This window comes from Myxine glutinosa, chromosome 1 (genome assembly GCF_964187855.1).
Source record: "Myxine glutinosa chromosome 1, kmMyxGlut1.1, whole genome shotgun sequence".
Classification (NCBI taxonomy): domain Eukaryota; kingdom Metazoa; phylum Chordata; class Myxini; order Myxiniformes; family Myxinidae; genus Myxine; species Myxine glutinosa.
Window position 1 is genome coordinate 431,613,492 of NC_136261.1, and position 11,258 is coordinate 431,624,749.

Below are 11,258 nucleotides of genomic sequence, written 5' to 3' on the forward strand. Positions count from 1 at the left end.
TGGAGGTTCCGTAGCATGAGCAGTGGATGTGGAGAACACTTAGGAAATCTGCCGAATGTCAATGCCAAAAATTAAATTAATTGGCAGGCTATGGATGTGCCGCCAAACTTTCATACAGAGGGAGGCTTACAAGGGATAGAATATTGAGTGTGGAAGTGGCTGAAAAGCTGGGACGCCAGAGAAATCGCTGCTGTTTGAACGTGCTGGGCACCCGAGGAGAAGCTGCCTTCCTATTCATGCCATGAAAGGATCACCTGCCGAGATCAATTGTGTTGCCAGGTTTGGCGGTCTCAGTCTGTGTCAGTAGTTGCTTAACATCCCATGAGGCCGCGAAGCTATCCACAGTACAGCGGCTTTCCAGGTCCAGAGGTCGGAGAGAGTCTGAGAAGTCCCACTCGTGAAGCACGCCAAACCCCACGTCTGCAACAATATTTTCACTTTGCCTTCTTGGCAGTCAAACAAAATTGAAAATCATTGCAAACTGGAAAGGTACTGTTCATAATGACATCATAAAGGATACAAAGAACAGGCACAAATAACCAATGTAATGTGTTAGATAGAGTGATGCAATAGACACTGTGCAACACAAGTAAATTCCAGAATATTTTTTAAGTGAATTTTACAATCTTCATTTCAGTTATATTGAATTAAATACTTGAACACTGTCGAACACAAATCGTCTTCTTGTTGCTTCCGCTATGCTCCAATTTAGTGATACTTGGACATGTTAAATAGGGGGGTGAACAAGGGTGATGTATAAGACTGCTTCAATGCCGCTTAATATCCGGAATTTTTCTTCTTAACAATCTTTAATTTCATTATTATATTCAAATTTAAGTTGACATTCCATGACGTAACATGTTATATGAGCTCTCCAGAAGTCCTCAATCTCATTTCTCTGCAAAAGACTGAGGCTGATTTGTACACAGGTGATGTCTATCCTGTAAATATGGAAGGCAGACAACACAACAACGATTCATCTGTCACAGAAGATTCAAAATGTTCTTCTGCAAAGGAAGGTTCAGATGATATTCACATGACAAACGGAAGTGCTTTGTGTTTTGCAACTGGTGAGTGAAAATGTAAAACATTAACATATATATTTTATAATTAACATATACAAAATATGTAATTTTTGGAAAAGAGTTAAATATTTTGTTTTTGACCAAAAAAAAGGGAAATGTGTTCTTTGTTTCTGCAGAACAATCCAGAAGCAATATGGGACCAATAAGGTCCAGTCGCAGCTTGACAGTGAAGAAGAAGCCTTTTCTGAAGAAGCAATCACGAGATCAAGACTCGCTTCATATAAAATGCAAGTGCATGTCTGGTCCTCGCAACACCAAGATTAACATTGAATTAAACAAACACAAAAAGGCTCTGGAAAGGCGAATACGTCACAAGTGTAATGTGTGCAGAATGGATTTTGCTTCAATGAGTAACATCAAAATGCACATGAGGATCCACACTGGAAAACGCCCCAACAAGTGCTCTGCCTGTGATAAAGGTTTCTCTCATAACAGCCATTTGAAATCACATATGAGGATCCATACAGGAGAGCAACCTCACAAATGCTCAATATGTGATAAAGGTTTCTCTCAAAACATCAATTTGAAATTACATATGAGGATCCATACAGGAGAGGGACCTCACAAATGCTCGATATGTGATAAAGGTTTCTCTCAAAAAGGTAATTTGAAACGACATATGAGGATCCATACAGGAGAGCGACCCCACAAATGCTCGATATGCGATAAAAGTTTCTCTCATAGCAGCAGTGTGAAATTACATATGAGGATCCATACAGGAGAGCAACCTCACAAATGCTCGATTTGTGATAAAAGTTTCTATCGAAAATACAATTTACAATCACATATGATGATCCATACAAGAGAGCATCCCCACAAATGCTCGATATGTGATAAAGGTTTCTCTCAAAACAGCAATTTGATATTACATATGAGGATCCATACAGGAGAGCGACCCCACAAATGCTCGATATGCGAGAAAAGTTTCTCTCAAAACAGCCATTTGAAATCACATATGAGGATCCATACAGGAGAGCGACCGCACAAATGCTCGATATGTGATAAAGGTTTCTCTCAAAACAGCAATTTGATATTACATATGAGTATCCATACAGGAGAGCGACCGCACAAATGCTCGATATGCAATAAAAGTTTCTCTCATAGCAGCAGTTTGAAATTACATATGAGGATCCATACAGGAGAGCAACCTCACAAATGCTCGATATGTGATAAAGGTTTCACTAAAAAGAGCAGTTTGAAATTACATATGAGGATCCATACAGGAGAGCGACCCCACAAATGCTCGATATGTGACAAAGCTTTCTCTCAAAAAGGTCATTTGAAAGAACATATGAGGATCCATACAGGAGACCAACCTCACAAATGCTCGATATGTGATAAAGGGTTCTCTCATAACAGCCATTTGAAATTACATTTGAGGATCCATACAGGAGAGCGACCCCACAAATGCTCGATATGTGATAAAGGTTTCTCTCAAAAAGGCAGTTTGAGATCACATGTGAAGATCCATAAAGGAGAGCTGAAATCTGAAATACCAAGATATGGAAAATGAGGTAACGAGGCTTTAAAAATGACGGCTTAAAAAAATATTACATTTATTAATCTGGTTCTCCATATTCCCATCATAGAGAATTATTGAAAAATTGATGCCATAACCCCAAATGGTAACACAACTTAATCTCTCAATCTGATCTTGGATCTCATTGTGCTTCTTTCAGGGTTTTTCTTTGGTTGCCAGTTTGTAATTTCTGTTTCTGTACTTGCCATGTATCCAGCCAAGTTCTATTTGAGGTTTTTGATTGTGACGAGTGTTTAGGAATTTAGTTTTCTGTCTGATTTGGTTGTTTTTCTAGTCCCTTTTTGGTTATGCCCAGATGGCATCTTTCCATGGCAGTTTGGACATCAATTGTTGCTCTATCTTTGCTGTAGTCCATGTTTGATTGACATGTGTGATGTGGGGAGAACACTCTTGTTGTAAAATTGTTAATCAGAAGAAGTCTCCTGCCTACGTTTTTCATGAAGCTTAAATTTGTGAAGGGTTTCGCAATAAAGAGAGGTCCCAAAAGCACAAATGCACTGTCTGTGTTATTGGGAATTCTAGGGAAGATACCCATCAATGAAGGAGGTTCGTAGATGTCTGACCTGAAGTGAGAAATTAACTTTGGAGTGTGTATTGGTAGAAACAAGAATTCAATGTAAATATTCAGTGAGCATATGTCGCAATTGGTGGAGCTGGTAACCTCGACAACCTCATTCCATTCCATCAGTGAAGATTTCCAATCCATGCTTGTTGTACCTCCGAAGTACTGCTTGATGGGTGTAGGGGGTCTAAGGGGTGGAAAGGGTTTAAAAGAGTGAAGGTGAAGTCAAGAAATTACCTCGGGTTCATAAATAGATTAACTCGGGAGTGCACCACGGAAATAATCGGCCAAATGACGTCATCATGACTGCTTAAAACTTATATTGAGGTGCATTGTTGTAAAACGTCTCATTGTGGAAGGTTTCGTTGTGATTAACCTTGGGAGCTCAAAGCAGTAAGGTCACAAACAAACAGAAAAACAACAACTCACCTTATTGAGAGTGAGGTAGATGTGGGAGGTTTACCTGTTGGCATGTGGTGGCTTGTAGATGGTGGCACGTGGGTTTGTGGCGGGCATTGTATATGAGGATCTACCCTCGTACATGATGATGTATTTTGTGTGTATATTTGAAGGTGAATGTTTTGTAAAGTTAGCTTCGTGGTCACCTTTTTTCGACAAACAACTTTTTTTAAACCCTTGAGAGTGATGTTGTTAGATGAGTACCAAAATTACCTTTAAATCGATGTTTTGGTTGTGTTTGTACTATTTTGGTTTTTGAATGATCAGTGCAATTGAGAGGTCACGTGACTCCTTCAGCAATTATGTTAAAGGGTTAAATGAAGAGTTCTTTTTCACATCTGAGTTACCAGTCCTGTGTCTCGCGGATGAGAGATTAGAATTAAATCAAGATGACATATATCTATCTGCACATCACTAGCTTAATTAAAACAATATCTGACATGTACATTGTTTTCAAGTGACTTTATTCCACACCATAATTGAAGTAAAACTCATGTTATCAACATCACAATATCTGCCATGTAAATTATCTTAAAATATTTTTATTTCATATACGTTACTGGTAGCTACAATAATTTTACATAAGCTCAAGCATAATTTTTGTTGGTGTTGAGATTGTTTCTTTGTAGACTATGTTGGTAGTTATTCAACCTTCTTGGGGCAAATTATAGAAATCTCTTGGCGATCTTACTCTAGAACATGTAACATACACCTGACCATGTGAAAAGCAGGATAACTTCAGATGGAGGCCTGCAACTGTAAAGGTCTGTCCTTGTGCTTTATTTATAGAGATTGAAAAACAAACTGTTATTGGAAGTTGCAATCTCTCAAACAGAAATGGATAATCTGATGGGATCATTGGAATTCTTGGTATGAATACTTCTTCACCCTTACATTTCCCTGTTGTCATTGTGGCCTCTAAGACATGTGGCAGCATCTTCTTTATTACCAATCTTGTCCCATTGCATCATCTTGGTGCATCGAGATTTTCAATGGAATGATTGGAATCCCAACTTTCAAGAATAAAATATGGTGTGGCATTCCTGGTGGTGTCAAAGACTTTATAAACCCTTTGAAACTTGATACAGGATATTGTGAAGCATCATCATCATTTGGTACAGTGTCTATTTACGTGACACTTCTTTTCCTGGAATTTATTTTATCAATTGTATATTGATCTTTTCTACATAAGAATTCTTGGGACCTAAGATTACCCTTACACAAAGCCAATCAATGTCTTGTAATATTGCGTCATAGTTGGGAAGACATTACTGTTAAGTTCTTCTTCATCTTTTACATTCATTCCACATCCATTTGGGATTGTAATTTGGTTGGAATTGGGAGCGAATGGAATGTTGCCATCTCCAATATCAAGGAGTAATTTGGAAAAATTGCCAACTTCCTCATCCTCTGAAAGATGAACTCATATTCACTGTCAATGTAAATGAGACAACTTTACCCCAAAGAGGAGATGCCTTCAGACTTGCTTGAATTTCATCTGCTTCAGTTCCTCTTGGTATAATGAGGAGAATTTGTCAGAAATCCCCAGAAAGAATCAGTGGAGTTCCTCCCATAGCATGACTACTTTCCTTTAAGTATTGGAGTGTATTATCTAATGCCTCAATACTTTTTTTTGTGTGACATAGTGCACTCTTCCCGGATGATAACATTGGATTTCTCAAGACATTGCCCTTTGCAGAGCCTTTGTCAATATTGCACGTTGGTGTCTCCTCATTTTGAGTGTTGAGTGATAGTTTGAATGGGGAATGAGCTGTGCTACCACCAGGAAATAGGAGATGCAATTCCTGAAGATGCAACTGCCAGTGCAATATGCCCCTGCGATCTTATCTTTGCTCGGATTAACGTTAAAATGAAAGTTTTACCTGTAACATCAGGTGCATCTATGAAAAACAGTCATCCTTCATTACCATCAATAACCTCCATGATTTTCCTATTCATGGCTGCTTGACCATGCAAATGCTTTCTTTCATTCTCATGAACAAACTGTGCAAGTTCTTCTTTGTCATAATGTATCTCCTTTAACATTTCACTCGTTAATTCACAAGTTGTTCTATTAGGTCTTTGAAGTCCATAATGATTCAGATCATGTCCTCTGAAATCTATAACTTTGTCTTCAATCATTATGAGAGGTTCATTGAAAATTTCAATACTACAAGTCATTTCTAAATTGTGAGATTCTCTTTGAATTCTGTGCAAGATATCCTCAGACAGGCTCTCTTTATGAAAATCCTTAGTTGTTGGGGTTCAGTTCGGGCACACTGTTATGAGAATGGCAAATAAATGTCGCAGTCGTCTCGGAGAGCGACTAATCACAGCTTCTTCTGGAGTTTGTTTCCGGTGTAGGTCATCTTCCAGTAAGCCATGTCATAAACAGGACTCCTTGAAGGTATCATAAGTCATATCCCTGTATGTCTTCAAATCCTCAAATACTTTGGACCATGAAGAGTATGAAGTAGCAGCCTCACAGAGAAGACCTCACTCATATTTGGATGTACTGTGTGCACCCTTCCAAGGGCATCTTTAGACTTTACCCCTGGATAACCTTCCAGAGGATTGCCTTGAACTTTCCTTTTCCAATTTCTGCCACCAGCAGCCCAGGTGAAATATTTTGGAACCTAATTGTAAATGAGTGCCTGAGCAAAATTACCTTCTCTGCAAAGCTGGAAAAAAGCTGTAGGAGTTATAATGTGGGCCTCTTGGGCTTTTTGTGCTGCAGTGCTTGAGTTATAAAAAAAATCCTCTGACCATTTTCTAGATGAACTTGAAGTTTCTGAATGGTTGGATGATGCTCATGGATGGGAAAGCCAAAGATTCTCCAGAGTGCTTCATTGGTGCTTCCATATCGAGCATTCTGATATGCATAGGTCTCATCATGGTGGTCTTGTCCATCTCTGTCTAATGAAAATACAGCCATATCTTGACTTTTATTTACATATTTACAGACGTACTTAATCGATTTAACAGAATTGTAAAATTCTACATTGATGAGGGCATTGCACATTCTGGAGAGATATGGATTGTGTGGTATGATCCACCGATTGTCCACAACATGTTTCGCAATTAGCACCTCAATGCCACCAACAGCAACTTTCTCCTCCAGTACAAAGGATATCAATCTCCATCCGATTGGGTTTCCAAGCGAAAATGTTTGAGGTTGTACTTGGTGCATTTTTCAGCTCTCGTGCAAGGTGACTTTCTATTAAAAGGTACACATGGTCCATGAACCATTTTGGTCAATATAATTTTATGGAGGAATGGATCTTCATCTTTACTGGGCAACTCTGCACAAATTACAGCATCTATTTCATTGGGCATTATCTTCTCCCATCAGCAAATCAATATATGGGCATGTGGCAATCCTATCTTCTGACATTCAAATGTTGTCATGTGGCATTTTACTTTTCCAAATACGTGTTTTTTCTTGAGCAAACCCATAAAAGCAATGATTTTTTGTCTAAAAACTCTTGCTATTACAGCATGACGCTCATATATCTTTTGATTTGCCATGAGTTCTCTTTTAATCTCAGCCCACTGAGAATTGCAAGTGTATGTTATGAATAAATCAGGTTTTCCATCATTCCTCACGTAACACATTGTATCTTGAATTTTTTCATTCATGTACCTTGGTCCACCAATAAAGTTAGAGGGAAGAATTACTAATTTTCCTTTTGTTGTTGGATCTTTGTCATTTCTAAATGCGTCACTTAGATTTTGGTAATCAGTTGCTCATAGCTGAGCTTGATGGGTCCGAACAAATAATAATCTTTCCGATGCAATTTTAACTGACATATCAACTGCAAATTAGTAGAAAAGAGATGTGGAGCTTAGTATTGTCTTGAATTCATGTTCTCTTTCCATAAATCCATATGAATAAAAATTCATAGCCAAAACCTTGCATGAAGTTTGAGGTCCAGTTTGTGGATTTATCTGGAAATACTGAAAGTGGTCGCCATCCTCCCCATTCCAAAACAGCAAAGGATATTGAAGTGAGTCAAAGGCTCTATGTGTTTCGTTGATTCTTTTCAGATGGCTGTCTCTTTGCTCGATGACAATATCTCTTGTGCGATGCTCCTGACCAACCAGTAATATCGCTACTCAGCTGTAATAGGAGCATTGTTTCTCCTTTCACGTTCTCCAGCTGGGGTTTTATCAGCAGTGATAATTATTTTAGTGATCTGAAGTCATCTTTTCCATTGCAGACTTTATACTGGATACATAAGGATAATATTGGTGAAGCATATTTTGAAGAGCATGAACAATGTTTGAATCAAGATTAGGAATTTGTAAATGTGTTCTTTGTTTGGCCTCTTCTTCTTCATTACACATGAAATAAATTTGCAGAAACTTAATAGGTTCATCTCGTAATGGTGAAAGAGAACCAATTTTATGATGAATCTGGCCTTGAATTCTAAAAGTGGGCATGCAGTCACATGAAAAAGTAAGTACACCCCATGTAAAGTTTTGACTTTTTCAACATATTTCAACATACAGCTATTTGATCTTCATTTCAACAATATTGAAAGATAAAGGTGATATAATATAACAAACTAGCTGAAACCCATGGAACATCCACGGAAGGGAGGATGTGGTGTATGGATAGAGTGTACCATTATGGATGGCATCGGGGATTTGCTTGTCCGAGTAAGAGTTAGGAAGAAAGATGGGAATGAAGAGTGCGTATATGAACAACGATCGCCGACACTGGCACAAATGCATGCTCTGGATTGTCCACTCAGTGGACGGCTTGCTTTCGCCTTTGCCCAGCAGACGCCAATACGATGGTGTCGTAAGATGGCGTCGTATCGGCAGTTAATCGGATGCTTTTGGGCCCCAACGTCGGCTAATTCAGATTTTTCGAGTATGGCTGTACGTGATAAACAAAGAGCGCGGTTCGTAGATCGTAAATCCATTAGTGCCGTGGGCATCGGGTCACTGGGTGCGGCATAAAAGGGATAACAAAGTCGAGTCCTTACGCTATTATTATATAGATATCATGAAACATTTACCTTTTGTGGTCCATTGTATAATTTAAAAAAACATAAAAGCAAATTTCGCATGTGGAAAAAGTAAGCACATCCTTGGCTCTTATAGGTGGTATTGCCCCCTTTGGCAGAAACAACCTCAAGTAGGCGTTTCTTATAACTGTCTACCAGTCTATGACATCGACTGGGAGAAATTTTTGCCCACACCTCCATGCAGAATTCTTTCAGCTGTGCGATGTTTGGGGGGTTTCTTGCATGCCACAGCTCGTTTCGAATCCCCTCACAACATCTCAATGGGATTTAGATTCGGGCTTTGACTTGGCCATTCCAGAACCCTCCATTTCTTTCTTTTCAGCCATTCCTTGGTGGATGTACTGGTATGTTTAGGGTCATTGTCATGTTGCAAGGTCCACCTTCGGTTGAGCTTCAAATTTCTGACAGATGGCCTCACATTATCCTCAAGCACCCTCTGGTACAATGAAGAATTCATAGTGCATTCTATGATTGTGAGCTGCCCAGGCCCTGATTCAGCGAAGCTGCCCCAAACCATAATATTTCCACCACCATGCTTTACTGTTGGTATCAGGTTCTTGTGGTCAAATGCTGTCTTTGCTTTTTGCCAAACATGTCTTCTGGTACTGTGGGTAAATAGCTCTAGCTTTGACTCATCTGTCAAGAGCACATTGTTCCAGATGTGCTGGTCTTTGCCTCGGTGTTCATTGGCAAACTTTAGTCTTGCCCTGATGTTCTTTCTGGACAGCAAAGGTTTCCTCCTGGCACACCTCCCATGTAGATCAAATTTGTGCAGCCTCTTTCTAATGGTAGACGCGTCTACTTTGACATCAACAGTGGCAAGAGCTACCTGTAGGTCCCGTGATGACATTCATGGTTTCTTAGAGACTTCTTTCAGCATCTTGCGGTCTTCTCTCAGGCTGAACTTGCTGGAGCAGCCTGGCCTGAACAAGTTGGCAGTTGTTTAAAATCTTCTCCACTTGTAGATGGTCTTCCGGACAGTCGAATGATTGATTTCAAATTGTTTGGAGATCTTTTAAAATCCATTCCCAGACTTGTCGCCATCTATAACCTTCTTTCTGAAGGCCTCAGAGAGCTCTTTTGATCTAGGCATGGTGACGCCACACACTTCAACAACAAAGAGCAAACCAAACTAAATGTCTGAGGTTTAAATTTGACAGGTTTTTTTTTTTTGGTTTTTTTTTGTATACAAAGTCGGGGCTCGTGTAAGAGCTACCACATAAAGCACAAAAACATGAACAGAAAGATATAAAAACATATAATGAATGGAGCAGGAGACAAGAGGGGAAGAGAGAGGGAAGTACACAAGTAAAACAACAGTGGAGAACAGGGACATCAGTAGATCTGTGGAAGGGAGAGGGCTGGTGGGGAGAGAAGTTGGTCCATGTTGTCAGACAGCGAGATGTAAATGGAGTCATCTCTGCTTGGTGGACGGTACCACACACATATGAAAAGGTTCCTCCAAGATCCTCTCTAACGATGTTCTAATCATTTGCACCTGAGCTGGTGCACCTGATTCTAATTTTAGGTATTTGAAGTAGTGATAAATGTAGGGGTGTACTTACTTTTTCCACATGCAAAATTTTCATTTATGTTTATTTAAATAATACAATGGACTACAAAATGTAAATGTTTCATTATATTTGTTATATTATATCACCTTTATCTATCAATATTGTTGAAATGAAGATTAAATAGCTGTATGTTGAAATATGTTGAAAAAGTCAAAACTGATGTTTCGTCAAAAGTCAAAAGTCAAAAAAGTCTGCAAATAAATTTGCAGAAATTTAGTCGGTTCATCTCATAATGGTAAAAGAGAACCAATTTTATGATTAATCTGGCCTTGAATTCTAAAAGTGGGCACATAACCATCCTCTCTGATTTGATTTGTTCCAAAAGATGTCATCTGAAAACAGCTGTTGTACTTTCTATGTTTTTCAAGAACATTTTAGAATCTGGAGTTCTTCCCATGAGAAGAGCATTTGATGGTTTCAGCAGGTCCCTCAAAAGTGGTAATTGAACTCTACCATTTGAGCAACACATGGAAGGTGGCTCTCTTTTCCATTTTTTTGCATGGCAACACTCACATATTTCTGATCTTCTCTCAATATCATAATCGGGGTTTGATTCATAGTCAATGTTGGGATCATAGTTGAAAGCATTTAGGAATAATGTTGGTCTCCTACTTGCTGGAGCTGTTCTCCAAAGAATCCGTTGTTCTTGTTCAAATTCTTGCCTTTTCATTCTGCCCTCCTCGTCTTCTCTTGCCCTTATTGTAGCTTGTTACTGTTGTTGCTGTGTTAGCCTTTTTGTTGTAGTCTCCATCTTCTCTTACCCTTATTGTAGCTTGTTGCTGTTGTTGCTGTTGTTGCTGATGTTGCTGTGTTAGCCTTTTTGTTGCAGCCTCTTCATCTTCTCTTGCTGTTATTGCAGCTTGTCTTTCTAGCTGTTCTCTTAAGCGGGTACATCTTGTTTCCAGTATTTATTTGGACCTTGCATCGTTGTTTATTTTGGGACGTTTGGATTTTGTTGAAAATGAAGATTTTCTTGCAATTCTTGGCATGCTGAAAAAGTGA

At 39.0% G+C, this 11,258-nt stretch overlaps 2 protein-coding genes across 2 annotated transcripts in view; both read left to right on the forward strand.

The window, feature by feature from the left end:
* LOC137418011 (E3 ubiquitin/ISG15 ligase TRIM25) overlaps nt 1–11,258 on the forward strand; it is a 239,932-nt gene that overhangs the window by 115,535 nt on the left and 113,139 nt on the right. The gene's annotated exons all lie outside the window — the stretch shown is intronic.
* On the forward strand, nt 744–3,115 carry LOC144889643 (uncharacterized). Its single transcript, XM_078770663.1, has 2 exons — nt 744–1,070; nt 1,202–3,115. The coding sequence occupies exons 1-2, from the start codon at nt 866–868 to the stop codon at nt 2,596–2,598; spliced, it is 1,602 nt and encodes a 533-aa protein (XP_078626789.1). The 5' UTR covers nt 744–865; the 3' UTR covers nt 2,599–3,115.